This window comes from Petromyzon marinus, chromosome 20 (assembly GCF_048934315.1).
Source record: "Petromyzon marinus isolate PM22_M1 ecotype Great Lakes invasive population chromosome 20, UKy_Petmar_22M1.pri1.0, whole genome shotgun sequence".
Classification (NCBI taxonomy): Eukaryota; Metazoa; Chordata; class Hyperoartia; order Petromyzontiformes; family Petromyzontidae; genus Petromyzon; species Petromyzon marinus.
This window is the reverse complement of record NC_133686.1, coordinates 6,669,855-6,696,102: the sequence shown is the minus strand read 5'-3', so window position 1 is coordinate 6,696,102 and position 26,248 is coordinate 6,669,855. Positions and strand designations below refer to the sequence as shown.

General features: G+C 45.1%; 2 protein-coding genes across 4 annotated transcripts in view; both read right to left on the bottom strand.

Moving 5' to 3' along the window:
• The window catches only part of LOC116944158 (uncharacterized), a 258,499-nt gene that overhangs the window by 104,302 nt on the left and 127,949 nt on the right, over positions 1 to 26,248 (bottom strand). Inside the window, exon 22 of one of the 3 annotated variants that reach the window (XM_076068272.1) lies at positions 10,500 to 10,565. The exons of the other annotated variants lie outside the window; for them this stretch is intronic. Coding sequence (XP_075924387.1) covers positions 10,515 to 10,565 — 51 coding nt within the window. The 3' untranslated portion in view covers positions 10,500 to 10,514. Of the gene's footprint in view, positions 1 to 10,499; positions 10,566 to 26,248 lie in introns of those variants that run through there. 3 annotated transcript variants of the gene reach the window in all.
• LOC116944157 (rho family-interacting cell polarization regulator 2-like) overlaps positions 1 to 26,248 on the bottom strand; it is a 97,989-nt gene that overhangs the window by 67,718 nt on the left and 4,023 nt on the right. The window lies entirely within an intron of this gene.

Genomic DNA, 26,248 nt, shown 5'->3' with positions numbered 1-26,248 from the left:
TTCTTTTAATAGCATGTGTTTATAATATTGTTAGTATCTTTATGTATAACTAGTCATTGTTGAAATTATATAAAGTACGTTATTTTCGTGAAAAACGGTAACTTGTGATGCTATCGGAACGAACTAATAGCCTTTAACGTTTATTTCCTATACTCGCTTAACGACCAAATCACTTAACGACCAAATCACTTAACGATCAAATCACTTAACGACCAAATCATTTAACGACCAAATCACTAACGACCAAATCATTTAACGACCAAATCACTAACGACCAAATCACTAACGACCAAATCACTAACGACCAAATCACTAACGACCAAATCACTAACGACCAAATCACTAACGACCAAATCACTAACGACCAAATCACTAACGACCAAATCACTAACGACCAAATCATTTAACGACCAAATCACTAACGACCAAATCACTAACGACCAAATCACTAACGACCAAATCACTTAATGACCAAATCACCTAACGACCAAATCACTAACGACCAAATCACTAACGACCAAATCACTTAACGACCAAATCACTAACGACCAAATCACTTACGACCAAATCACTAACGACCAAATCACTTAACGACCAAATCACTAACGACCAAATCACTTAACGACCAAATCACTAACGACTGATTTCGTGCAACCATTAACCGCCGTTAGGAGGGGTTCTCTACTGTGTAGTCACCGGTGCTCTGCTGCAAATCTTGTTTCTGTGAACCATTTACGCGGACCTCTCACTTCCACATTTGGCTAATGCAGACCATAAACCGAATGTGTAAACGATGAGAAAACCCCATCATGACGTGCTGAAAGTGCAAAATTATTCTCGTCCCGATTACCAATCTCCCTGGATGCCAGTGCCGGATTATCCCAGGAGCAAAAGTAGCTACATGTGTAGTAGCTACGGGTCCCGCACTTTCAAGGGCCCCGCGCTAAATGCTTTCAAGCTATCAATTCCGGTTCAGTGATTTTGCACTTGCTCTATTACTATAGGACTATACCGCCTTCAACTTTTATGAACGACTGGGTGTTTAAGGTTAGCGATTTGTCGTATTATCTTCATTTATAGCAAATGAAAAAATACAATTACTTTACTATCCAAGTATAAAAATTCGTATTTTAATGTTTTTATATTTAGGACCCCTTTATAACTACAGGCCCTGCGCTAGCTTTTCCCGGCACTGCTGGATGCTCGTGTAACTTGCCACACAATACATTGCACGCAACTGCAGATGTGTAACCCTATTTTGCTTTCGTGCAAATCCCTGGTCAGGGCGATGGATGGGGGGTGGGGGACGACAATTTGGGAGCCGCTCGTTTTAAAAACTCGGCACCAATAAATTTTTATTTTCCTTTTCCTGCTCGTGCCTGCAACACGAGGCAATACGTCCGAGTAAACTTCTTCTTCAGTACAGCTCAGGAGCTTCTTTCCCACCAGTAGCCCACTCGCCCTAATTGCCTCAACTAAAAATAATCATCCCAACTACTTCTCCCCCGCAATCTCGTAACCGAGCGCGTCGCTCCATCTTTTTGCACAGCCGGGAGACGCGGGCACGCTTAGACATTGCATTATATCAGCACAGGGCCACTACCAGTGGCTAAATATCCCCCTGTGGGAGGGGGAAAAAAAACCTAAACAAATAAAAGTGAAAGGGAGACTGTGTCCTTAGCAACCAAAGCTGTAGCATTGACGGATTATGTTTGGACGTCTCCCGGGCTTAATTCCTGCCCGATTTAAGTGGCCACGATGTGAATGTAGAGGGGTTTCGAGGGGGTGTGTGTGGTGGAGATACAGAAATGGCCAGCCTGTGCCCTATATGGTTCCGATCCTACAACACAAAGCAATCGGCAAACAAGGCTATTGTACTGTCACGCGTTATTCGGGTTGTGCCCACGTGTAAGCTCCGCACGATGTCCCACGTTTGGCTCCACACGCTGGGGAGCTTCTTAAGGAACCAAACGAAGCATCTAGCAGTGCAAATCGAGTGAGAACGCAAGCCGCTTCCATACAGTTCCTGAAGACGCTGCCGGAAGAACCGTGGAACAAATCGTCGGACATTGTGCCGAACAAATGCGTTACAAAGCAAGATGCCATCAGAGGGCCATGATAGTATTTGACTGCCCAAGTTTGGGTGTGCGAGCCTCCGATTCATAATAAAGTTTTTGTCTTCGGTTAGATCGCATGAACGTATACGTGTCCTTAACCCCCCACCACCCGACACAGCCAACTAGTAAGGTTAGTTACGTAAACAAAATGTCCCAGTCAGTTACTACTTCAGCACACCGGTGTGTTGGAGAGAAAACCCACAACATTTACAATTTGAGTTTCATGTTTCACTGATAATTACAACCAGCTTCATCCTGCGATTCTTCCAGGATTGGTGGTGGTGGGGTAACAACACATTTATATTTACGCTATCTAACCCAAAAAAGTATTTATGATGAATAATATTGGTCGCGAAAGCCTAAGTGTTAAATTCAGCCACAGATTGATAACCTCGGGCCACTTGTGCTTGTCACACTGATGCGAAGCAGGGCATATAAAGGTTCCACACAAAAAGCTAGACATTTACAGGCACCTATGAAAGCCGGCACGGCACACGAGGGGGTGGGTAAAAGCGAGGTAGTTAACATCTCCTAGCCCCCACCTACACATCCGTCTAACCACGTACCCAGCCATCCGCACGTGAGTCTCACAGCAAGGAAAAACCCGGAGGACCCTGAGAAAAATCACTGCTGAACTTCACTACGAGATGGGGATTCAAACGTTTTCATTCCAATGCAAATTGTGTCATTACACGCTAATATCGTGGCCGGGATGGGCCCTGGTGCAAGACATAAAACACTACATCTGTGCAATGGCAGTGCCCCTGCAACCTGTTGCAGTTGCACCGCCTGTACACTCGATAGCTACACCTTGCTGATCTCGTCAAGGAGCATAAGCCATCGTGTGAAATCCGGCCATCCTCGCAACGGTTTTAGCTCGCCATCGAACAAAGACGGTCACTACATCGCGTGCTTTCAGATGCATTTCTGCAACTGTATGGAACGCTCTTCCTTCCGATATTAGAAAGCCACTGTTTTGTTTGTTGTGCTTTCCCCTGCACCTCCGATTAGGACGGTTGGCTAAGTACGGTGATAAAAAAAGTTCAACATACATACTATGCCACGGATTTTCATGCCAGCTCACGTGCCCCTATAAATAAGGAAGAAAAGTTGATGTTGGAGGCTTTACAGCAAGACTGGTAAACTGTGCAGCAGAGATGTAATATCTCCACGAAAATGCTTGGGTCTGCTCTGGGCATTATAGCTCTCTGGTGCATTAACAAGTACTCAAGGAATTTGCCAAATATTCCCGAATTATGAACCTGGCAGAGACTTTCGACTTGCTGCACACCCTATAAAATCGCACTTATTATTGTAAAGTCTTATTATAATTAGCATCGAGTCTTGCGACTCAGTGCACGTTTTCTGAGTATTTGACAATACTGTAAAATTTTGATTTAAAGCTTTCGTGACTGCAGTGATTCATATTCTTGGTTCTTTCGGTAAAGTCACGTTGTTTCCCTTCAACGTGACTTTACCGAAAGAACCAAGAATATGACAATACTGTTTACTATTGTTTATACTTTAGAGAACTGTTCAGTGTAGGCAATGCCATTTGTAATATTCCACACCAAGTACACCCTCATTTTGGGCGCACAGCTGCTACACCACCCAGTGCTCCTAAAATAAAGCCTGATGAAATACACTAACAAATCTGTTACTGTGTAGACAGACATAACCCCCCCACCGTCCCATGGACTGTGACCATTAATCTATCAACACTCCCTGCAATGATGACCATGGTAAACAAATGATCTAACCTTTAAAACAAAACAAAAATTCCATCACAAACTTTTCAAAAGGATTAGTGATTGCGCGAGGTTAAGTTTGTACAATACTGCAATCAATGCCGAGGAAACAGCTTCCAAGGGATGGATGGTTCCAACCCCACAACTGTGCGAGTCAATGCGTAAACAGATCAAAGTTGCGACGCTGACTGTGGGCATTTATCACCGAGGTGGCCCAGAGGTCAAAAGGGGTAGAGAACTGGCACCACCGACATCCCAGGTTTAAATCCAGGCAGCCGTCACCTGTGGTGCAACAGCATTGTCAGTGTTATGTCTGTTCAACTTATTTCTCACCACAAGTAGCTGTGTAAAATCGGAAGTTGCGGAGTTAGGACAACAAACTAAAACAAAAAAGATTTACCAGAAGCTTAAAAAAAAGTATAACTTCAATTTCGGTTCTGCACTTAAGTTGGCTAAACTTATGCTCTGAGAATTAAGTATTAGTTTAACTTGATTTGAAGATTTCGTGACTGCAGGTATCCACACTCTTTGGTTCGTTCGGTAAAGTCACGTAGGTATAAAATAAATAAATTAAGCACGACGTTTCGGGCGCGACACAAGCGATGACAGACGCTTGTGTCGTGCCCGAAACGTCGCGATTTATTTTATACCTACGTGACTTTACCGAAAGAACCAAAGAGTATTAGTTTTACTGTTAGACGATGGACATTATTGTCTGTGCCAGGGTGGGTGGGAAAGTGCTGCCCTTCACTGTGTAGACCAGAAGTCACTTGAAGGGATAATGAATCAGAGGCACACCTCTGTGATATCCACTTCTGTGGGCTGTTCTCTACCAAGAAGGGTCGCACAGCTCTGCGAGAGATTCAAATGGATACCAATTGCACAATCGGAATTAAGTTGTGGAAAAATACAAAAACAAAGCATTTGTAACTTAATTCTCCAGGATTCACATATTTTATGATTACCCGCAATTCTTAAAAAAACAATAAAGACTCCTTCCTTACATATATGAATCAGTGTCTTTTACCACATCATATTCATTATATCCATTGCCAGTTGTTGAGGTTACACAATGTGAAATTACAGGACTAGAAATAGATGAACGACACGAGGAAAACTCGCCATTACAAAATGTGTTCACTACCAAATGTCTGCTAATAGAATACTGACAATCAAAATCAATTGTGATGTTTGGAGCAACACTATTAGTGTCCCTAACCATAATGCCCATCTTAAAACGGAGAAAATTTTCCTCAGGGGGGGGGCCACAGGATAAGTGTGATCCACACTTCTATGTCGCTGCATCCGTCTGCCTGCCGGCCTCGTTATGCTCCGACATGGGGCCATCGCACTAAACATCTGCCTTTCATCGTATTCTCCGGATTATAAGCACACACCTTTTTATCCACAATTTATCTTGAAGCAACGTTTGGGAAGGGCGAGTGTCTTAGTTGGTGTGTGTGCGACCGGATTCACGTAACTTTATTGACATCGGAGCGTTTTGGGGGGGTCCCATCTTTACAAATCGTTGTAATGTATTCCACCATCTTTGTTTCTGTTACGAGGCAGCGTGAAAGAGAAACTTGTAAAAAAAAAATGAGACTCACAAAGGGTGGCACACAGTGTTTACATCATATTGCAATGGTGGCTCGTGTTCTAAATTTGTGATCTGGGGCATGGAGCAGACTCACAATGGCCTATTCTTGGCTCAAATCGCCACAAGACCACAGTTTCGATTTAAAGCTTTCGTGACTGCAGGGATTCATCTTCTTGGTTCTTTCGGTAAAGTCACCACGTAGAAGGGAAATAACAAAATAGCCTTCACCTGAGGAAGGCTACTTGTGTTGTGGCCGAAACGCCGTGAGAATTTTATTATGGTTTATTTTTATTATTTTATTATTTCCCTTCTACGTGACTTTGCCGAAAGAACCAATAAGAGGATCACAGTTGGCACGGTAGGGGGGGGGGGTAATGATAGACTCGCGCACACATACGAGTGATTAAATTGCGGTACCCGAGGGCCATACAAGACTTCCCGTCTCCCCCTAGAGCTGCCACTCGCTGTGTTATGTTCTTATTGTTGAGCATTAATACCCCAAGATTTGTACAGCAGCCAGGAACACGAGGTGGTCACATGAGCCCGATGCTGCTGCAAAATAATTGACAGATTCCTTTATCAGTAGACTCTTTTTTTTACTAGTTATGCTTTTGGAAGGAGAGGACAAGGAGCGTCTGGAGAAAACCTACACATACTGTGTAAGAAAGCACTCATACGCCACAATATCCTACTTGCTGTACCGTCTTCAACACGGCAATGACCTGGACAGCAGGATTACTTACCTAATGTGTCTTACACATTCTACTTTGTGCCAACACAAAACAGGTATCTTTGTTAAAATCAAATTTACCGAGTACAGGCACAAAAACCCATGCCACTCGGTGTTGTAGGCTTGGAGCAACAAGGTGGTCAGCAGATGGAGGTTCAGCAATGGATTCTTAAATCTATCCGTGTGGAATTTTGAGCGTAATATGCCCTCGTACGTGCGAGTTTTCTCTGGGTACTCTCGTTCACTTCCACAATACACAGTCATTTCATGGACTTGGCCAAACAGTTCAATTGCAGGATCCTCATGAAAATGCCAATGAGACTCTGTGAGGCTTTAGGTCGGTAAATTGTAAAATATGTATTATATTACTATAATGCAATGCAACCGGAAACAAAGAACAGTGCTCGGATTATAAATGTTTTGGCTTTGCTCTCCAACACACCAGTCTCTGCTGTACTAGTAACGAAGAGTCATGTTCTGTTCACGTGACAAACCTTACTAATTGGCTGTGTCGGGAGGTGGTGGTGGTGGGTTTAATGACACATTTATATATTTACACGATCCAACCCAAAAAACGTATGGACAGATAGCCCAGAAGTGTCCACTGCACATTTCGTCACTTGTTTCCACTCAAGTAGTGCCACATCTCTTTCTGGCACCAATCTACTATGATAATAAAGCGGGCTAGGATTATAATGTTTTTTTTGTGTCTTTAATTGATCAGCGGTATAGGAAGGTGGGAAAAGGAGACCACAGTGGGTGGGGGGGAGTTTCAAAGTCGAGCGGCGCAAGGAAAGGAGGGAAAAATAAATGTCACACCTCACAGTGGAGCGGTGTGATTAAACGAAACGGTCGTGCTGGCAGCCCTACTTTCACCATCAGCCCCCCCTTGGTGTTTCAGCAATAATCAGTCGTCCTTGCAAAAGAGCTGCTAGGCGCCAATGGACCTCGCCGCCTGACATGATTACAGTCTCAGCCTTAAACAGCTGACAAAGTACAAGTGAGACAAGCTTCAATTCTTCATCACCGTTATTATTCATCGAAAACATTGCAGTCATTAAAAAAATGATGTGTTAAGATTCATGAGGGGCCCGTAAACGATTAATATCAGAGCAGCGTGCATAGAGAGGAAAGTATCAGATTCAGAATATGTATTGATACTGGAGGAATCCGGTGAGCTGTGAAGCTCTTTTTCACAGATGTCCAGTAGTAAGTGAGAAATAACTGGGAAAAGAAAGACTAAGGAGACCAGATAGAGAACTAAAGAGAGGAGGGGCCTTATCTTCAGGCAGGACTTAAAAGTATTCTGCAAATGCGAGTTCCGGATCTCCTAGGGCAGCGAATTACCCAGAGCCTGGGCACCGTACAATTTGTTACAACTCAAGCAAGCCACTTTCGGGGAAGTTGACGAACGAACGCCCTTCTGACCAAAAATCACCCGGAATGCACCGGGGCAGAGCGCGTCACACCTCATGAAGCTAAGCACGATTTTTGAACCAGGATCATGGGCAATGACCGTGCATCGAACGGGTGTTGTTTAGGTGGCCGTGAGGCTACGCTGTCAGCAGGGGGCAACGGCAGTGAAGCAAAATACATGACACTGTACCGTACAGGCTCACCCAATACGTCTATTCACCCCCGCCAAAACCAAAACACATTGACCAGTGTGGTGAAGTATGGCAAAATAACCCCCACGAACCGCAAGGTATAGGGAAGACCTCATCCAAGCAGAGGGAGTGATAAAGGGCAGTGCATGTACAATAAATTTGGCAACAAACGCGTCACTCATAAACTTGGTTCAATTTCATAGACGTGTAAACTGTTATCCGTTGCAACTTTGACAGTGCTGTTGGACGTTAAGACGTTTTGGGCCTTGGGGCCAGTGCTCAAACTGTTTAGGAAAGGAAGAGGAGGAAGAATAAGACATAGGCAGGTGTCTCACGAATGATGATGGAAGATGGCTCGATCTCCGCATGGTCCGCCAACCCTTCGACCGAGTCGCTGAATTAAAGGCACGCGTCATCGTGGGCCATCACACATCACAAAGTTGACTCCCCACATCCAGCACAAATAATTATCTTGGCTCGTCTGGGGTTCTTTGTTGTTTTCAGTGTCACAGCCTTATTTTTTGATTTAAAGCTTTCGTGACTGCAGTAATTCATATTCTTAGTTTTTTCGGTAAAGTCACGTTGAAGAGAAACAACAAAATAACAAAATATATATAAAACAATAAAAAATTCTCACGACGTTTCGACCATAACTCAAACGGTCATCATCAGGTGTGTCGGTTTGCATAAATTTATTTTGAAAACGGCATATTTATTTATATATATAAAAATAAAAATAAAATAATGCGCGTGACGCAAACGTTATTTTTATATATATAAATAAATATGCCGTTTTCAAAATAAATTTATGCAAACCGACACACCTGATGATGACCGTTTGAGTTATGGTCGAAACGTCGTGAGAATTTTTTATTGTTTTATATATAGCCTTATTTTTGTTCATTCCCTCGCTTATTAAAGCGGTCAAGCGTTGCAAGCTGCCATTACCAGCTGCAATTAATTGATTGATAGTGCCAAGTTGCCAATCAAACGTGACCAGCCCAAGGAGGAACATCTAATTAAAATTTAAGTAGAGTTGGCAGCGAGATAAAAAAAAAACCACAGAGAATGTTCGGAACGCCGCGTGGTGTGGAAAAAGTGTGCTTGCATTAATTAGAATTATTATCAAGTGGGGAACATTTAAATTCAAGGAAGCTCCAAACTTGAAGTCATCCTTTGTGCCCAGTTAGAATCACTGACAAATGCCATGTCTGTGTTTTCATCGAATTAGTGAATCGCGTCTGCCGTTATGGAAATTCAACATTCATTATTCAACGCCACAAAATGTTTGGGTCGTTGCATTTATCTACGCATGAAGATCCATACATGCTTTTAAATGTTTGCAAAATACACACATCATTTCAAATATATTCACAGTAGCAACGTGCATTCGAATTAAAGCAGTTTGCATTGTTTATAGCGGCTGAATGAATTTCCAAGGGAAAGCCTCAGAGTCTCAAGACTGGGTTATGCAGGAGGGTTCTGCATTGGGATGTTTTTCCAATTCCATGAACGGGTATTTGACACTCGGGACACAACCTGGACTGCCCAGAGAAAACCCACACACGATAGAGGCAGGGGAGGTGGGAGGACGGGGTAAATCACCAAACACTTACACACTTGCGATGGAAGGAGAGCCAATGACAGATACAAGCCACTACCTTTTTGAATGTCAATCAAACATTGCCGCCAACCGTTTTTAGACGCCAAGGCGCCGTGTTTTCTGTTCCAGAAGAGCTTCCGCGGGCTGCCGGAACCCACGTCTGTATTGTGATGTGCCGCTAGCTGTTGTGGATCTGTCACCCGCCGCTGAGCAGGGGGAGAACAATGCCGCAGGCTCAGGTGCGCGCAACTCAATGCGGGTCGCGTTGGCGAGGCGAGGATGGCGGGGACGGCGAGCGAGGGGGTGGGGGGGGGGCCCGGGTGGGGGGGGGCCCTTGCCATTTCAGGCACGAACGCACGGCCTTGCACTGCCGTGCCACACGCGCTTCGTCTAAGCGCGTGTGGCAAAAGCCGCGAAGCAAGTCGATTGGAGGACCGCGCGCCGTGCACCGTTAATTCTTCGTTACCCGTGGGCATATATGTTATCCAGGTTTCGCGAATGAACCGGGCTCGCAAGCAAAATAATGTCGCGTGTACGCGCTGCTGGTTTATTTATTAGCCGCCCCTCACTCAACGACGGTCATCAAGTCGCGTGCTGAAACGACCCAAATAAGGTCGGCAAGTATTACCGATCAATTTTAAGCGACGGAACATTCTGTGCCTTCAACCCCCATGCTGCAGAGGTAAACTATGAATGTTTTACAGCCTATTTGAGACGCGCTCTGTGCAATGTCTCTGCGTTTTTGTTTTAGTCAGGCCACTCTCGTTCCTCCTCATCCTGTCAATGTTTTTTCACAGTTGCAAAGCCCTGGCCCATTGGCCAAAGCAAACACCAAGTGGCCAGAAACAAACAACATGATGAATGAAGGCAATTATAATTTAACTATTGACGTCTGGTCATAATTAAGAAAATATCAATAACTACTGTCCAATTATCATAAACATCAACCACAAGTAATTTTTGTGAACAAAAGCTTAGGTTTATAAATAACTTCTCGCAGCCGGCAGTGAAAAGTCAATATGTTTAAGGATACATATCAAGCAAAGAGTCGATAAATACCACGTGCACATCAAAACTAAAAGTTTGTTCCTTCCCTGGGTCTCTTTGACATTCTAAAATCGCTCAGCCCATGCTGCAGAATAAATCAATTTAGACCTCTTATTTCGGGATGAGAAAATAAATTCCTTAAAATATTCTGCAATTTGTTGCATTGAGGGTATATTAATGTCAACGCTGAGGCACAATTGTACAAGCTGTGGCCTATCATTTGTCAGGTGACCGTACAGAAAGTAGGGGTTTATATTACATTTTTTGTTCTGTTATCCCCCCATGTGTGGGGTTTATTTTTTGACAGGCATCCCAACTCATCCAACATAAAATGCGCGTAACATGGAAATTTGCCAAAACATCCCAACCAGTTCATAATATATATTTAATTTAAAAAGTGCACAAAAAGCTGCAAATGTTACACAGTCAGAAACGGAATGACTGAGAGGTGCGGGAAACCACGGATTGAGTGGAGAGACTGCGAGAACCCGTGGCAACAGTTTGCCCAAACCCCATGCCCCTATAACGGGTTGCTTGACCAACTCAAATAATAATACTAAAGTGTTCATACATGTGGGTGGAAATCGGGGTACCAGGAGAAACCCGGCACGTGTGAGGGGCGGGGAGGGGGGGTAACACTCAATCCCCGCACAGATGGAAATTAATCCCACTTGCTGTACGGCGATCATACCCTGGCAAGCCAGGAGATGGCAACCTCGATGCCCACGAATGTTTGTGCGATCCACGAACCCTCACAGCCTCTGCATTAACGGCCTGCGCCAACAATGCACTGACCCCTCCTGAAAATGTGTAGAGAGACGCAGTGTAGGCTTTCACCGTGTAAACAAGGGACTGCATTAACACACGAAGGAACTTGCGGTGCCTACGAGCTGCATCTGGTTTGGCTTCAACAAATGACATTTCATCCTGCCTAAGTGCCAGCGTGTGGCTCCTGTTAATTAAGGTGACAGGAAAATAAGACAAATAATAAAATACGGACATAAATTTAACTGCGTAATTATTAAACCAATTAAAAAAAACACACACCGCGCTTTGCTGGGATCTGAGCCATACTGAACAGATATATGTGTACGTGCGCATATTGTGTTATGGTGCCCAGTAGCCTAGGTTCAATCCTGGACAAGGATAACATAAGTGGCAGGCGGTCTCTGATTGTGGGCCTCCTCTTAGACCCTGTGTAAAAATCAGCACTGGGAGAGATAGAAATCAACCGTCGTGTTTTGTCCTGGCCTTAATTCGCAGGACCCTCCTTAAAAAGAGTTAACACCACTAACAGCGAAGCTTTGCTGGGTAACCAAGCGTAATAAATTAATAAAAATGGGCTCACCGAAAGCACGTACCCGTACGTTATCAGAATAAGTGGGGGGTATTTGCTCTTTTTGCGCACGTGAGAGTCTACGCGATCATCGCATTTGTGGCAGTTTGGTCCCGCGAGGCATCGACAAAAAGCCTGGCACAGAACGTCCAGGCCACGTTAGAATTCATTCAGGGACTATTTGACGTCTCAAAAGGGATTGCGTGCGATTATGTAAATCTCGCCGTGACATTGACGCGCAACAGGCGAGGGGGACTATTCTTTTGAATAAAAATAATCAAATGCCACGGGATCCCCAACCCATGTGCAAATACATCAGATGGCACGGCTCTTCTAAATTGGCACCAAGGTTCCCCGTGGTCCACAACCAGTGTGTAGGCGACAGAGGGGAAGGGAAGATGAGAGGCTAAGAAAGCGGCGTGATGGAGCAAGGCACGGGTCCATATCCAAAGGTCATGAACCCAGAGGTTGGATTGATAGTTATACCTATGGATAGACTAGGCTTATAGATCTGGCTAGGGTTCGGGCTGGACTGGCAGTCTGGATTAGGGCTCAGCTGATATAGGTTTAGAGCTCGAAGCTGGCACAGGATTATAAATCAAGTCTGGTCTTTGGCTGGGCTGGTATGAAGTCAGGATTGGATGCCAGTATGGGATTAGAGCTGGGCTGTAACGAATTTAGAACGGGCATGAATGCATTTTTTATTTAGTTTTTTTTAGTTTTCATTTACTTGGTATAGCCCTGTGAGCCATTCGGCTCTTGAATCGGGTGCAACCGCAACAAACAAAAACATGAACAAGAAAAACATCTTAAAATGACTACGCGCAAACAGAAAAATCCAGGAAAAGACAGCAAAGTCTTCCAGAAAAAAACACCGTATATCAATGCTACGTGCAAAAATCCCAGTGGGATGCAAGTCAAACAATAACAACCACTAAGACAATTTAGATTAAAGTTATCAGTCTAACTCTGTACTACAACAAACAAAATACGGCTAAACCAAAACGTTTTCGAAATCACCAAAATAAAGAATACGAAAGCAATGCAAGTCAGGGTTGGCACGGGACGAGGTCTCGCGTTCGGCCTGGGGCTTCGGGGTCGGGGGGCAACTCACGGGGAGACACGTGGGGCAGCTGCGAGCTGCTCCTGCGAGGAATGCGCCGCAGGCGTTCCATCGCCATGACGACGAGCGGCTTCACCTGGGGCTCGCGCTCACCTGCGCCCGAGTACGTTCAGCGTCCTGTGCATGGCGCGACCCGTTCACAGGAGCGAAATCCAACGGGGCTACGCGCGCGCGTGTGTGTGTGTGTGTGTATATGTCACAGTATGCCAGCGTGTACGTGTCGATGTGCGATTGAGAGTGCGAGTTTGAATATGCGCGGGTGTAGGCTTATGTATGTGTGTCTATGTGCGAGTATGTCTGTAAATTACTGCGTAACTGTGTCCTGCTATTGCTGAGTAGAGCATATAAAATGTGCTATGTACGCGAGGGTTGTGTCTATACTTGTGCAGTGTATGCTTGTGTGCGTGTCTCTACATATATATTTCTACCTATGTACTTTATTATTATTATATGAGCAAATACACATGCATATCTGCATAGGTCCTGTAGATCGGCGCTGGTGCTGTCGCACGGCCCCGTTTTCTCACTGGGAGGGCGAGCGGCTCGCGAAGGCTGGAGACAGCACGGATGCAACCGGACCCTCAATTATGCATCATTAATGTGTGCAGCCACGGCAGCCATCCACGTACACAGCCTCCATCGCCCACCCCAGCTACTGTCACTGATCATAGCCACCGTCACCCACCCCAGCCACCGTGTCACCCACCCCAGCTACCGTCAACCCCCATCATCCACGCCAGCCACCGTGTCACCCACCCCCAGCCACTGTGTCGCCCACCGTCACCCATCCAAGCTTATTCCTTTAACCACCCCAGCTCATTCAATAATCCACCTCAACCACCATCACCCAACCTAGCCACCATCACCCACCATCACATACCTCAACCACCATCACTCATCCCAGCCTCCATATGGAACTACTGAATAGAACAATTTGCTGCATTGCCCTCTGCTGTCTATTGCGTAGCCCAGCAACCTGTAACAACCTGCATGGTGGTCACTCATCGAAGCATTATCCAGTCTCATCTCTGCTTGGCTTCTGAGAATTGAGTGTCCACATTCTGGGTGATGTAGTCATAGGCAAAGGTTAATGCTAATAACTTGAAATAAGTAACTTCTGAAATATATTTTTGTTTTGAATGTACGAAAATAAACCAACAGATACATTTTGACACCTCCCCTTATACCAACAAGTGAAATATCTGGTCTGGCACATATGCTAATGCTACCTTCATTAAACACAGACTTACAAATGACAAAGGTTTAATAACGGCAGTGGCAACGTCTGCAGGCCAATTAGAACAAAGAGGATGGAATTATTTCCTTTTGCATAACTTGGGCACTGTGGCTGCGTGCGCTCAAAACGTCTCTAGATAATTAACGGATGTATTTTTTTCTCAATTGTTTTACATAAGGGCCATTAATCATAAAATATTAAGATAATTTTAAATGCATATTAGCTTAAAAAAGCCTTTTGTTTACAAATTTTAATGGTGCCGTATTTATGGAATTTGCTAATTGAAAATATCACCATTAACGAGCCATTGTTGGATTTTGTCTATTTAAAATTACAATGTGGCAGCCTTTAAAACAGGATAATGAAATTATAAAAAAATACTCAAATGATTACCAATATAGGACATTTAGGGCATCCTGACATTTACCTCTCGGCTCGGTGTCAAGCCAAATGTCTGTCAGCTCAATATAAGTATTGAAGCGGAACACAGGCGCTGTACACAGTTGTCAGCCAGTGATGGAAATTACACGTTCCCATGCCGGCGTGGGGCATTTTACTCCATAACATGGCCACCGTTTACTCGCCACCAAGTGGTAGGCATTTAATGGGAACCGACAGAGACGATGGACAATCGTGAAAAACTTTACCTTACGGTGCACATATCAAACAAATGTGTGTGGTTAGCACACCATGGCAACACATAAAAAAAAACAGTTCTTGATAAAACGTCAATTCTCTCTGCTTGCCAGCCTGTTTACCATTCATGTCGCCTTCCCAGGTGGTCAAAAAATAGCGGGCAATTTCCTATGATGCTTATATCTCACGGCCAGAGACAGTGCATTTTTTTCCTTCCCTCCAGTATGACTGAACTTTAGCCGGGTACATATTTGCGCTTAAAAATAAAATAACAAAAAACATCGAGGCAGCTAGACAGGCCGCTTGGGAGCTCTCTCCTAAACCACCGAGGACTCTTTCTGAGGTTGCCTTACATTATGGGGCTCTTTGTGTCATGGAAGTTGCCACTGAATTATAACGAATCATAAAAGTTGGGTTCAAGGTGACCCACAGCTGAAGGTATTCATTATATTTGTTGTGAGATTTTTTTTTAAACGATAACGTTTATTTCCCATGTACAGCACATTGCTCTTCAATGGTGAACACAGCACAAGAGACCACACATTCTTTACCATCTCCTCTGCTTTTTGTGTTTTTTTCTGAAGCACATATGTATTAGTTTAAGCATCTATATCTCAAAGAATTTTAGTGATAGAGATTAGATTATCTGGCTGGCAAACATGCATGATTAATTTGGGGTTGGCTGCCATATTCATAGCGGAAAATAGCAATTAAATGGCAATCTACAGCCATTTGTCAATCGACTGCTCAATGAAGACATACTTACACTTTCAGGGCCGCTTTAAAAAATACCATACATACCATATTTATATTCTTAGCTCTTTCGGTAAAGTCACGTTGAAGGGAAACAATAAAATAAATATAACAATATATATTTTATTATTTTATTGTTTCCCTTCAACGTGACTTTACCGAAAGAGCTAAGAATATGAATTACTGCAGTCACGAAAGCTTTAAATCAAATACTATATTTAAATAAGATGGTCAGTGCAGGTTGGTGAAGGGAATGGGTGCCCAGGATAACTTCAGATGTCACTTGCCACTGATGCAAGCCGTGGACCTAGGAATCCAACTGAGGTTGGCAGATGCACAGCAAAATGTGCCCACCAAGGCACTACTGCTTGAGCCTCTCAAAAAGTAAGCGTATACACAAAGACAAAGATCCCCCATATACTCCTTGATTCTTTCGGTAAAGTCACATAGGTAGAAAAATAAAATAAGTCACGTAGGTAGAATTTTTTTTTTCTACCTACGTGACTTTACCGAAAGAACCAAAGAGTATGGATTCCTGCAGTCACGAAAGCTTCAAATAAAGATCCCCCACATAGCCTGAAAAGACTTGGGGAAAGTGCTGCTGGAGAACACCTACGAAGGCCGGCACGGCACACAAGGGTGCATGTGGCCAACACCACGCCCGGCCGCCTTTGTTTCCCCAGTGGACCTTTGGGAGGCCCAAAACAGATTCAGATGATCGTCGCTGGTGTTGGCCGTGAGCGGGAATCGAACTCGGGTCGCCGGGTTCGCAGCGCAGCGTGCTAACCGCGGCAATACCACTACCCATAAGCGTACACACACACATATACAATACTGTATATGTCTATTGCAGTAAACAAGGAGCCGACGGAAGCATTGGCCTTTTGTAAAAAAAAAATATAACAAATGTTTGTGAACATTAGCACAACTGGTACACTCACTCCTCTGCCACCCGGCTCAAGCCTCACTAAACACAAGCTGTCTCTGTGTGTGTGTGTGTGCTGCTCAGAAAATTGCTATTTGTCCTGGCTATTTCTCGAGACGCTGAACTTGAAATGTAGAGATCAAAAATTGAGATGCCCTCCGCATACGTGCCCTCTTCGTGTTTATACACGGAGAAGACACCAAAAGGACACAGGGCAGCTGAAGGTTTGGATGGGGAAAAAATATAAAGATTCCAATTCCACCAATGTTTAAAAATGCACTTCGCACTTCTGGTCCCTGCCATAGAAATGTGATGAGCAGCAGCCAACGCTATTTTGAATACATTTATACCGAGCTGATATTCATACGAGCATCCCACTACTGTATGATCTCGATTATATTACAAGACGCTTCTGCAAAGATACACCCCAATGTTATGCCCGGTGTCAATGTTATTCAAATCTTGTCTCACACACACACGGCCACCAGATTATAAGACGCACACCAAACTTCAGCTTGAAAATACAGGGGGAACAATGCGGCTTATTATAATCTATATTTGAATAATTTGGCGGGACCCCGGGGTCCCGCAAAAATCAGGTCAATAATTATTAATTTTCAGTCCGCCCACTCGTGACCCCGACAGCAACGCGCCGCCCGCCCAGACTCGCACCAACAAGCGCCACCAGCAGGCGGCGATCACCTCGATGGGCGCCACCCCACCGGCCAAACGCGAGCCCCGGGGGGCGTCCGCCGTAGTCGCGCGCGGCGACGACGCCCTCCGGTCAGCCGTCGATCCTCAGCTTCTTTGCCAAGGCGAGCCCGCCCCCCCAGGCAGTGAATTTAACGTGTTTATGTAATTTTTCAACTTTTTACGAAACTTAGTGCCCCGAGTAGCTCTCGACGAGGCCAATCGCTTGACACTAATTTTGTTGTCGGTAAGGCGACAAGACTCGTGTCGCTATGCGGGTTTTCCCACCCCGGGGCAGTGATGGGACCCCGGGGTCCCGCCAATTGCTTCATATATCGGATAAATATAATCTACCCTTCAGTTTGATTCGAGTAAATCATGTTGTTTTATCCCTATGCTTACATGCGCTATGCAGTGGATTGACTAGCGGCCTCTAAACCTACCGCAATGTTAACAACAAAATAAAAAAAAAGATTTAACTTAATCGGTTGCGAATCGTTCCAGCCTCTACCAAAGCTTTCGGGCGAGACACTGCCCGGCACATCCGCGGTGCGGCGCGCTTGACTTTAGCGCACGTTTGGAAGCGCCGAGATTAGAAATCTGCGGAAGCTCTTCCGAGCCGATCCACAGTAGAGATAATTATCCCCTTCCAGGTTATTATATTTGTAATAATACCCCCCCCCCCCCCTACAAACCATGTCAATTTCACCAACCTCTCAGCTGTGAGCAATTTTTTTTGTACAGATTGGCACTCATTCCGATTCGGTTAAATAATCTGGAAATTATACTGCGGTGGATTTAGCGACGTCCAGTGGCGGAAGGCATCGCGCGAACCCATACCGCACGTTAGCGCATCAAAGAAATTGAGCCTTACTCGATTCGAGCGAAACAATTGGTCAGTTTAACGCGTAGGCTGTCGCGACCAATATTATTCATAATAAAAGGTTTTTGGGTTAGATCGCGTTATTTATAAATGTGTCGCAACCCTCCACCACCCGACACGGCCAATCAGTAAAAAAGTGTCACATTAACAAAAGACAAATAGTTCACTACTTCAGCCCACCGGTGTGCTGAAGAGTGAATTCACAACATTTACATTTTTTTGAGTACGACGTTTCGCTGGTAATTACATCCAGCATCATCGGGCCAGCTTGGAATATTATTATCCAGCCCCATAAGCACTCCCCAATCGTGATGAGGGTTTTCACTTTGTGCCAATGAACTCAATGGAAGGGGGGGGGGGGGAGAAGAATGAGGACGCATGTTTCTAAAAATTGAATTCAATTTTACCCGTCTCCCCCCCCCTCCACGCTCTTAAAATCCGGCCCCCAAGGTGCAGCTACACACACACACTGCTCGGAACAATCTCAAAGCAATAGCCCTGCATCGAACAAACCCTGATTAAAACATACAGAAATAAAACTCACATCGCAATTCCACAGCTAAAAAAAGCCCGGTGAGGTTTCATCGTAAGGAAACTCGCGTTCTGTTTAACGAAAAAAAATACTATTTTAAATGGAAAGGTGCAGCAAAACACTGCAATTGCTTCAATAAATGAATTTTGTAAATTTACGATCTCGCTTTTTTTTCTCGCCACACACACACTCTTGTTGCGCGGTTTGCACCAAGATTTCACCGGGTTTGCAGTGGCGTTTTTGTTTGCACAGACAAGTGCTTTATATTTGCAGTAAAAAATTGCTTGGAAATGAATACAATGGTAAATACCTTCCGTAAAATGTGTCCCACTCAAGATGAGAATATACGGCCAGAATATGACTTCAGTGGTGATGACATTCTTAATTTTTGTTTGAATTAATGCAATGAGAGGTAGATGAACAAAAAGATAACGGTACAGCCCTGCAATTGCCTGCTCATGCCACTGCTGGTGAAAGGGACTCTACCAGAGTCTCCTTCTGGAGGGTATATTGACCTATTCTTCCACACTGTTCATTGACCAACTGTTGTGTAACCACTTGTATCTGTATCTCAAAATAAATAAAAATCTAAGTGTTATTCGCCTATTGGTCTTCCCGACTTGTGTTACCATTACCATTTAATACAACACCATTTGGATTACAATACAGGGTGATCTATTTATAGATACTCCACTGCTAATGCCCCTCTTACAATTCTTGTCAACAGCTGATTTGTGGAATTGTGAAAGCGATATCGATCTTATATAGGAAGAGCGAAGGAAGGTGGCAACATGGACACTCACCCACCTGGGGTAAGTGCCATGGCCAGCCGGTCGCACATTTGCCACTTGTTGCAGAGGCTCGTGGTTCAAATCCAGTGGCTGCCTTTGATTATAAGTGTGCGGGTGTAATAACCATGATCACAATTAAAAGTCAGCCGATGTCATTCGCAACAGTGGGCCAACTACTGTGCGATGGCCCCAAGGTCCAAATTTGCCAAATTCGAAAACTACTCAATTGCTATACGTAGCAAACGAGACTATCCATGCACCTCCCATTCTCACCTGGTTAAAACACGCACACACAGCGGACACCGATGCAGTTGCACTTGCCTGCACACTCGCTATCAACGCCCCTGGATTAAGGGTTTGGCTGAGGGGTGGAGGAGGAGGGGTGGGACAAAGAGATGTCAGCGATGGCTTGGGGGTGAGAAGAGGAGAATGGATGGCTGGTGGTTAGTAGTGTTGATGGGATGGGAAGACGTGCGGCTTCAACGGCGGGGGCTCGTTCCTCGCTCGTCTGAGGTCTTTATTCATTCGTGGATAGACCAAGGGCTGTGGATTATCATGCACTCATAATGTCATTGATTTATTTCGAAAAGCAGGACTCTTTCCAAGGGGGTCCTGCATGGGGATATTTGACAAGAGGTACTGTATTTGTAAGTGGTGTGTGTGTGTTTTGATGTCAGGAGAGCAATGTCTGAAGAAAATGCACGCATACTTGTGGGCCTTCAAGTAGGCTGCAGGCCCATCTTCTACAGCTTACTGCGATCTACCAACCTCTCCCAGATGCTCTATGAACCTTGTGGCGGTACCCCAGGCTACCACAGTACCCCGGCTCTCGCATAATGTCCGTAACGCAGTCATTTTTAGTCTGTTGATGGTCGGCGATGCGGCAATCGACTCATCTCGACGAGCTGTACTCACGATGCACCGCTACGGTGCGTACGAGCGTTCAGGCTTTCGGCGGAATCGTCCTCGCTGCGTTTCGACATCGCGGAGTGTGGCACCGATTTCGGATTGATTGGTGCCCCAGTCGCGGAGTTCAGTACAACCATGGAAAAAATAGTGTCCCAGAAATAAAATATTTAATTGCCTCGGCCAGTTTGTATTATTTGGTACCCCGGGGTACCCGCCATTGGGATCATGTGTTATTTACTGTTCTCTACAAAGACTACCACCACAAAACACAGCTTCCATTTGGAAGGGGGGGGGGGTGTTTAATTGTATAAGATACCCTCCACCACCCGACACAGCCAAACACATTCACTGTCCCGCCTATAAGCATTCAAGGCACAAATTAAGCAAGAGTAATTGGGGCGTTGAATGCTTGCACGCGCGACAGTCAATGGTTGGCCGTGTCGAGTGATGGAGGGTTGCTAATGACAGATTATTACATGGCTGAACTCAAAATTCAATTAAAAAAATATCAAAATATTTGGCCGCCAAAGCCTCCATGTTACGTTTATTTAACGCATTTGCATAGTCGTTGGTAAAAAAAAGTATCTCCATGGCCAGGAATGAAGCGCTGACCAAGACATTAACGTCTCCAGAACGAGTCAAATGGGGAAGGTCTCTGATAAAAGCATCTGCTGCAACTCATTCCCTTAGGGCACAACTAAAAGTGTTAGAGATGCAGTAGCGAGGTTCAATAATGATTGACCCCGAGCACCTGCTATTGACACTTTCAAGCTAAGCTATCAGCGGTTCTCCAGGTGTAAAGGAGGAGGTTGTGGGGGGTGGAGGCAGGGGGCCTCTAAATCTGAACCAAACTGAAAAAAATATATTTTACCAGTTAAGGCCCACTGAGCTATAGCCATACCCGTCAACCCCTTATCAGTGTCTATCTTATTACAGACAAATTCAGACCTTATTGGTCACCCCGTGCCCTTATAAATCTCAACGTTCATCCTATGAAGTCCCATCACAAGGGAGAAACACAAGACAATTTTTTTTGCCCGTATTGAAGTTGTACACCATATGGACCTGAAAACTCAATTTCCCTGTACAAGAATACGGTTACACCGTATGGGTTGACAGGTATCTATATAGCTATTTTTCAGACACGACCTGGCCACAAATGATTGCTCAACAAAGTGGCTTACCATGTGGAAATGTATAGCAACCAAATACTACAAATGCATGTTTCTAAATGTAGAGGGAAAAAACCTCAGGACCTGAAGAAAAATCCACGCGACCATAGGGAGATTGAACATGCAAACTCCAAATACACAGGCGTCAGAGTCGGGATCGAACCCACGACATCCTGTACACCAGGCAAGGTGAATAACATCTCACCACCGTGGCGACCTCGTAGTTTATGAAACACTTTCCTTCTTCAAAACAAGACAAAGTTACCTAAATATTTGATCAAAACAGAGGGACACGGACAGATCCAAATTGGGTATTTGCAAACATGAAAAACGCATTTAGCCCAGGCAGATACTCGTCGGCTTCCATACTGCTAATTAAATACCCTCAAAGATAAAGTGGTATTGGGAAAATGTTCGATAATCCATGCTGTGCCCATGAGGTTTCCCAGCTTAATGAGTCTATGCATCCTGCACTGTGACCTCTCATGCATCCCACGTGGAGTGGCGCGTGGATCAGCTGCTGCAATCCCCTAGCCCACGTGGCACACAACCCGGCGTTGCCGGGTAGACCGAGCTTCATTACATGCAAACAAAAAAGAGACTTGATAGTCAGACAATATCTTCAACTCCTCGGAAAGTTGATGTCTCGTGGCCTCTCTGGAACCAGCAGGGCAGCTCGCTTTTAAGGATTCCAATGGAGGAAGTGTTCTTCTGTCAAAAGCTCATCATTGTGATGTATGACCAATGTTATGAAACGCAGCAAAGACAAATATGCCCCGTATTCCTGTTTTAAGAGTGTTGGGGGCAAGGTGCTGTTCACGAGCACCGACGAGGTGCGAAATGGGGTACGCGACAGGTTGATATGACCGAGAACCACAAGCGGCCGGCCGCCTTTGTCTCCCCAATGCTGATGACTATACATTTTAACAGCGACTCCAATCTCAGCGCGAGTGCACCCCCCACGGAAAACTCGAGACAGCTCCAGATATTCAACACCGATGTTGGCCGTGAACGGGAATCGGACTCGACTCGCACGGTTCGTAGCGGCGTGCGGAGCACTGCACCACCGCTCCCCACAGCCTTTCCTTCTAATTCATGATCTGTGGAGTAAGCCGAGCAGTGACGGATGGCCAGTCGTATATTCCATGGCAGTCATACACACACTGATGTATACCGTATACCATATTCCGTTATCCCTCGGGCTTAAACATTGCCTTCATAAAGCACGATGGCAATGGCATACACAACCCTGTATTCTCCAGATAATATTCTGGAAAATAAGACGCGCACCCCCCAGAATCCGGTGTCAATAAAGTTACACGAACCTGGTCACACACTCCCAGTTGCTTGAGAATACAGTACAGGGTGACCAGATGTCTTGTGACCCTCCCCGACCATTCTTTTTTACCGTTTGCAAATTCGTTTGTTTAAATAAAACCTTACTTTAAAAAAACCCCATTACGTTTTAGGGAATAAAAAAAGTGCATCCTATAACCCGGAGAATAAGGTACACGCTCCTCTGTCGTGGACCGCTTAAATGGGATGGGGCTTTTGGTCAAATGCATTGATAACGGGACAACGACGATGGCTGGAACCTACCCCCTGCCCCCCATCAATTCCCCGCTTGAGGTGAATGAATACGCGTCCCCTCCGTCGCTAAACTAAACTATAAACCAAAATTATATTGTCTCTTTTTTTGTTGCCAAGTTTCACTCTTCCTCCGCTACGCTGACCTCGGTAAAGTAAAGGCGTGGGCAGGGTTGGTACATTGGTAACCCTTCTGCCCCAGAGCAAGAAGGACCTGGGGGGCAATTCCTGATTCAGGCACATTCCTGTGTGGAGTGTGTAGCCCGGTTCTGCTTGGGTTTTATTGAACTAACCAACTACTATTTATATTTTACCATGTAAGGCCCGCTGAGCTATATAGCTCTTTTTCAGAAGGGACCTAGCCACAAACGATAGCTCAACAAAGTGGCGTATCCATGGGGAAATGCATAGCAGTCAAATACTCTAAATGCCCGATTATTCTGAATATGGAGGGGAAACCCCGAGGACCCAGAGAGAAATCCACGCGACCACGGGAAGAGAGAGAGACGTGCAAACTCACAACAAACAACAGGCGTAATAAAGGGGTCGGGGGTCGAATCCTCGAGCTCCTGTATACCAGGCGAGGTAGTTAACATGTTGCCACCGAGCGAATTCTCTACATCGAGCGGGTCATAACTACTGGAACAAACTTCCCCTCCACATTTAAGCAAGCACCCTCCCTGTCTAGTTTCCGCTCCTCCCTCAAATCCCACCTCTTCTCCCTGGCCCCATCCTTTCCTCCATCCCGAGGTAACCCCGGTAGTAACCCCGTAATTCCCGTGCCCAATTAAACCCCCATCCCAATATTCACTGTTTAGCTACCCTAACTGTACCACTCATTACCCTTGTGAAGCGCTTTGGATAAACGCGCTATATAAATATACAAGCAAGCTCCCGTCACTTGCGTGTCGCCCTACCGCCTCTCATCACCCCTTCTACTTGTGTGTGTGCCCGCGACCTCATGACATTCTGTTCCATCCTCCCAGGGCTCTCGTTTCTCACCGCGTATTTTCCGGGGTCGTTTGATCCGAGCAGCCTCCCGGCTGCTTCAAATGCAATCTGCTGCGGTGCTTGGGAGTGGTGGACCCAGTGACTTTTTTCGCATTGCCCTATGAACCCCGAATTCGATTCCAGGCCACAGCCAACAACATCATCATCATCATCATCAGGAGCGAGTGATGTCTGGGCTACCAGAATCAGATTCTCAAATTTAGACCGCTGGAGGAATCCGATGAGCTGCGAAGCTCTTTCACCACCACCCACCCCCCACCACCACCAACACCCCCCACCAACACCCCCCACCAACACCCCCCACCAACACCCCCCACCAACACCCCCCACCAACACCCCCCACCAACACCCCCCACCAACACCCCCCACCAACACCCCCCACCAACACCCCCCACCAGACCAAATGATTTCGCCTTATACGGCCCGCGGGCCGGACGTTCAAGGAACGTTAGCCCCCCCCCCCCCCCCACCCCTGCGGTGGGGAACGTCCGGGCCGCAAAATCATTTGGTCTCTGGCCCTGCCAAGGCAACAGCAGGCAGGACTCGAAATTCAATAAATCTAGGAGCAAACCTGGAAAAGCAGTTGCGAGTAGCAACATCATCAATACCAGCTAACATCATCAATACCAGCTAACATCATCAATACCAGCTAACATCATCAATACCAGCTAACATCATCAATACCAGCTAACATCATCAATACCAGCTAACATCATCAATACCAGCTAACATCATCAATACCAGCTAACATCATCAATACCAGCTAACATCATCAATACCAGCTAACATCATCAATACCAGCTAACATCATCAATACCAGCTAACATCATCAATACCAGCTAACATCATCAATACCAGCTAACATCATCAATACCAGCTAGCATCATCAATACCAGCTAGCATCATCAATACCAGCTAGCATCATCAATACCAGCTAACATCATCAATACCAGCTAACATCATCAATACCAGCTAACATCATCAATACCAGCTAACATCATCAATACCAGCTAACATCATCAATACCAGCTAACATCATCAATACCAGCTAACATCATCAATACCAGCTAGCATCATCAATACCAGCTAACATCATCAATACCAGCTAACATCATCAATACCAGCTAGCATCATCAATACCAGCTAACATCATCAATACCAGCTAACATCATCAATACCAGCTAGCATCATCAATACCAGCTAACATCATCAATACCAGCTAACATCATCAATACCAGCTAACATCAGCAATACCAGCTAGCATCATCAATACCAGCTAACATCATCAATACCAGCTAACATCATCAATACCAGCTAACATCAGCAATACCAGCTAACATCATCAATACCAGCTAGCATCATCAATACCAGCTAACATCATCAATACCAGCTAACATCATCAATACCAGCTAACATCAGCAATACCAGCTAGCATCATCAATACCAGCTAACATCATCAATGCCAGCTAACATCATCAATACCAGCTAACATCAGCAATACCAGCTAACATCATCAATACCAGCTAACATCATCAATACCAGCTAGCATCATCAATACCAGCTAACATCATCAATACCAGCTAACATCATCAATACCAGCTAACATCAGCAATACCAGCTAGCATCATCAATACCAGCTAGCATCATCAATACCAGCTAACATCATCAATACCAGCTAACATCATCAATACCAGCTAACATCATCAATACCAGCTAGCATCATCAATACCAGCTAACATCACCAATACCGGCTAACATCGTCAATACCGGCTAGCATCGTCAATACCGGCTAACATCGTCAATACCGGCTAACATCGTCAATACCGGCTAACATCGTCAATACCGGCTAACATCGTCAATACCGGCTAACATCATCAATACCGGCTAACATCATCAATACCGGCTAACATCATCAATACCGGCTAACATCATCAATACCGGCTAACATCATCAATACCGGCTAACATCATCAATACCAGCTAACATCATCAATACCAGCTAACATCATCAATACCAGCTAACATCATCAATACCAGCTAACATCATCAATACCAGCTAACATCATCAACACCAGCTAACATCATCAATACCAGCTAACATCATCAATACCAGCTAACATCATCAATACCAGCTAACATCATCAATACCAGCTAACATCATCAATACCAGCTAACATCATCAATACCAGCTAACATCATCAATACCAGCTAGCAT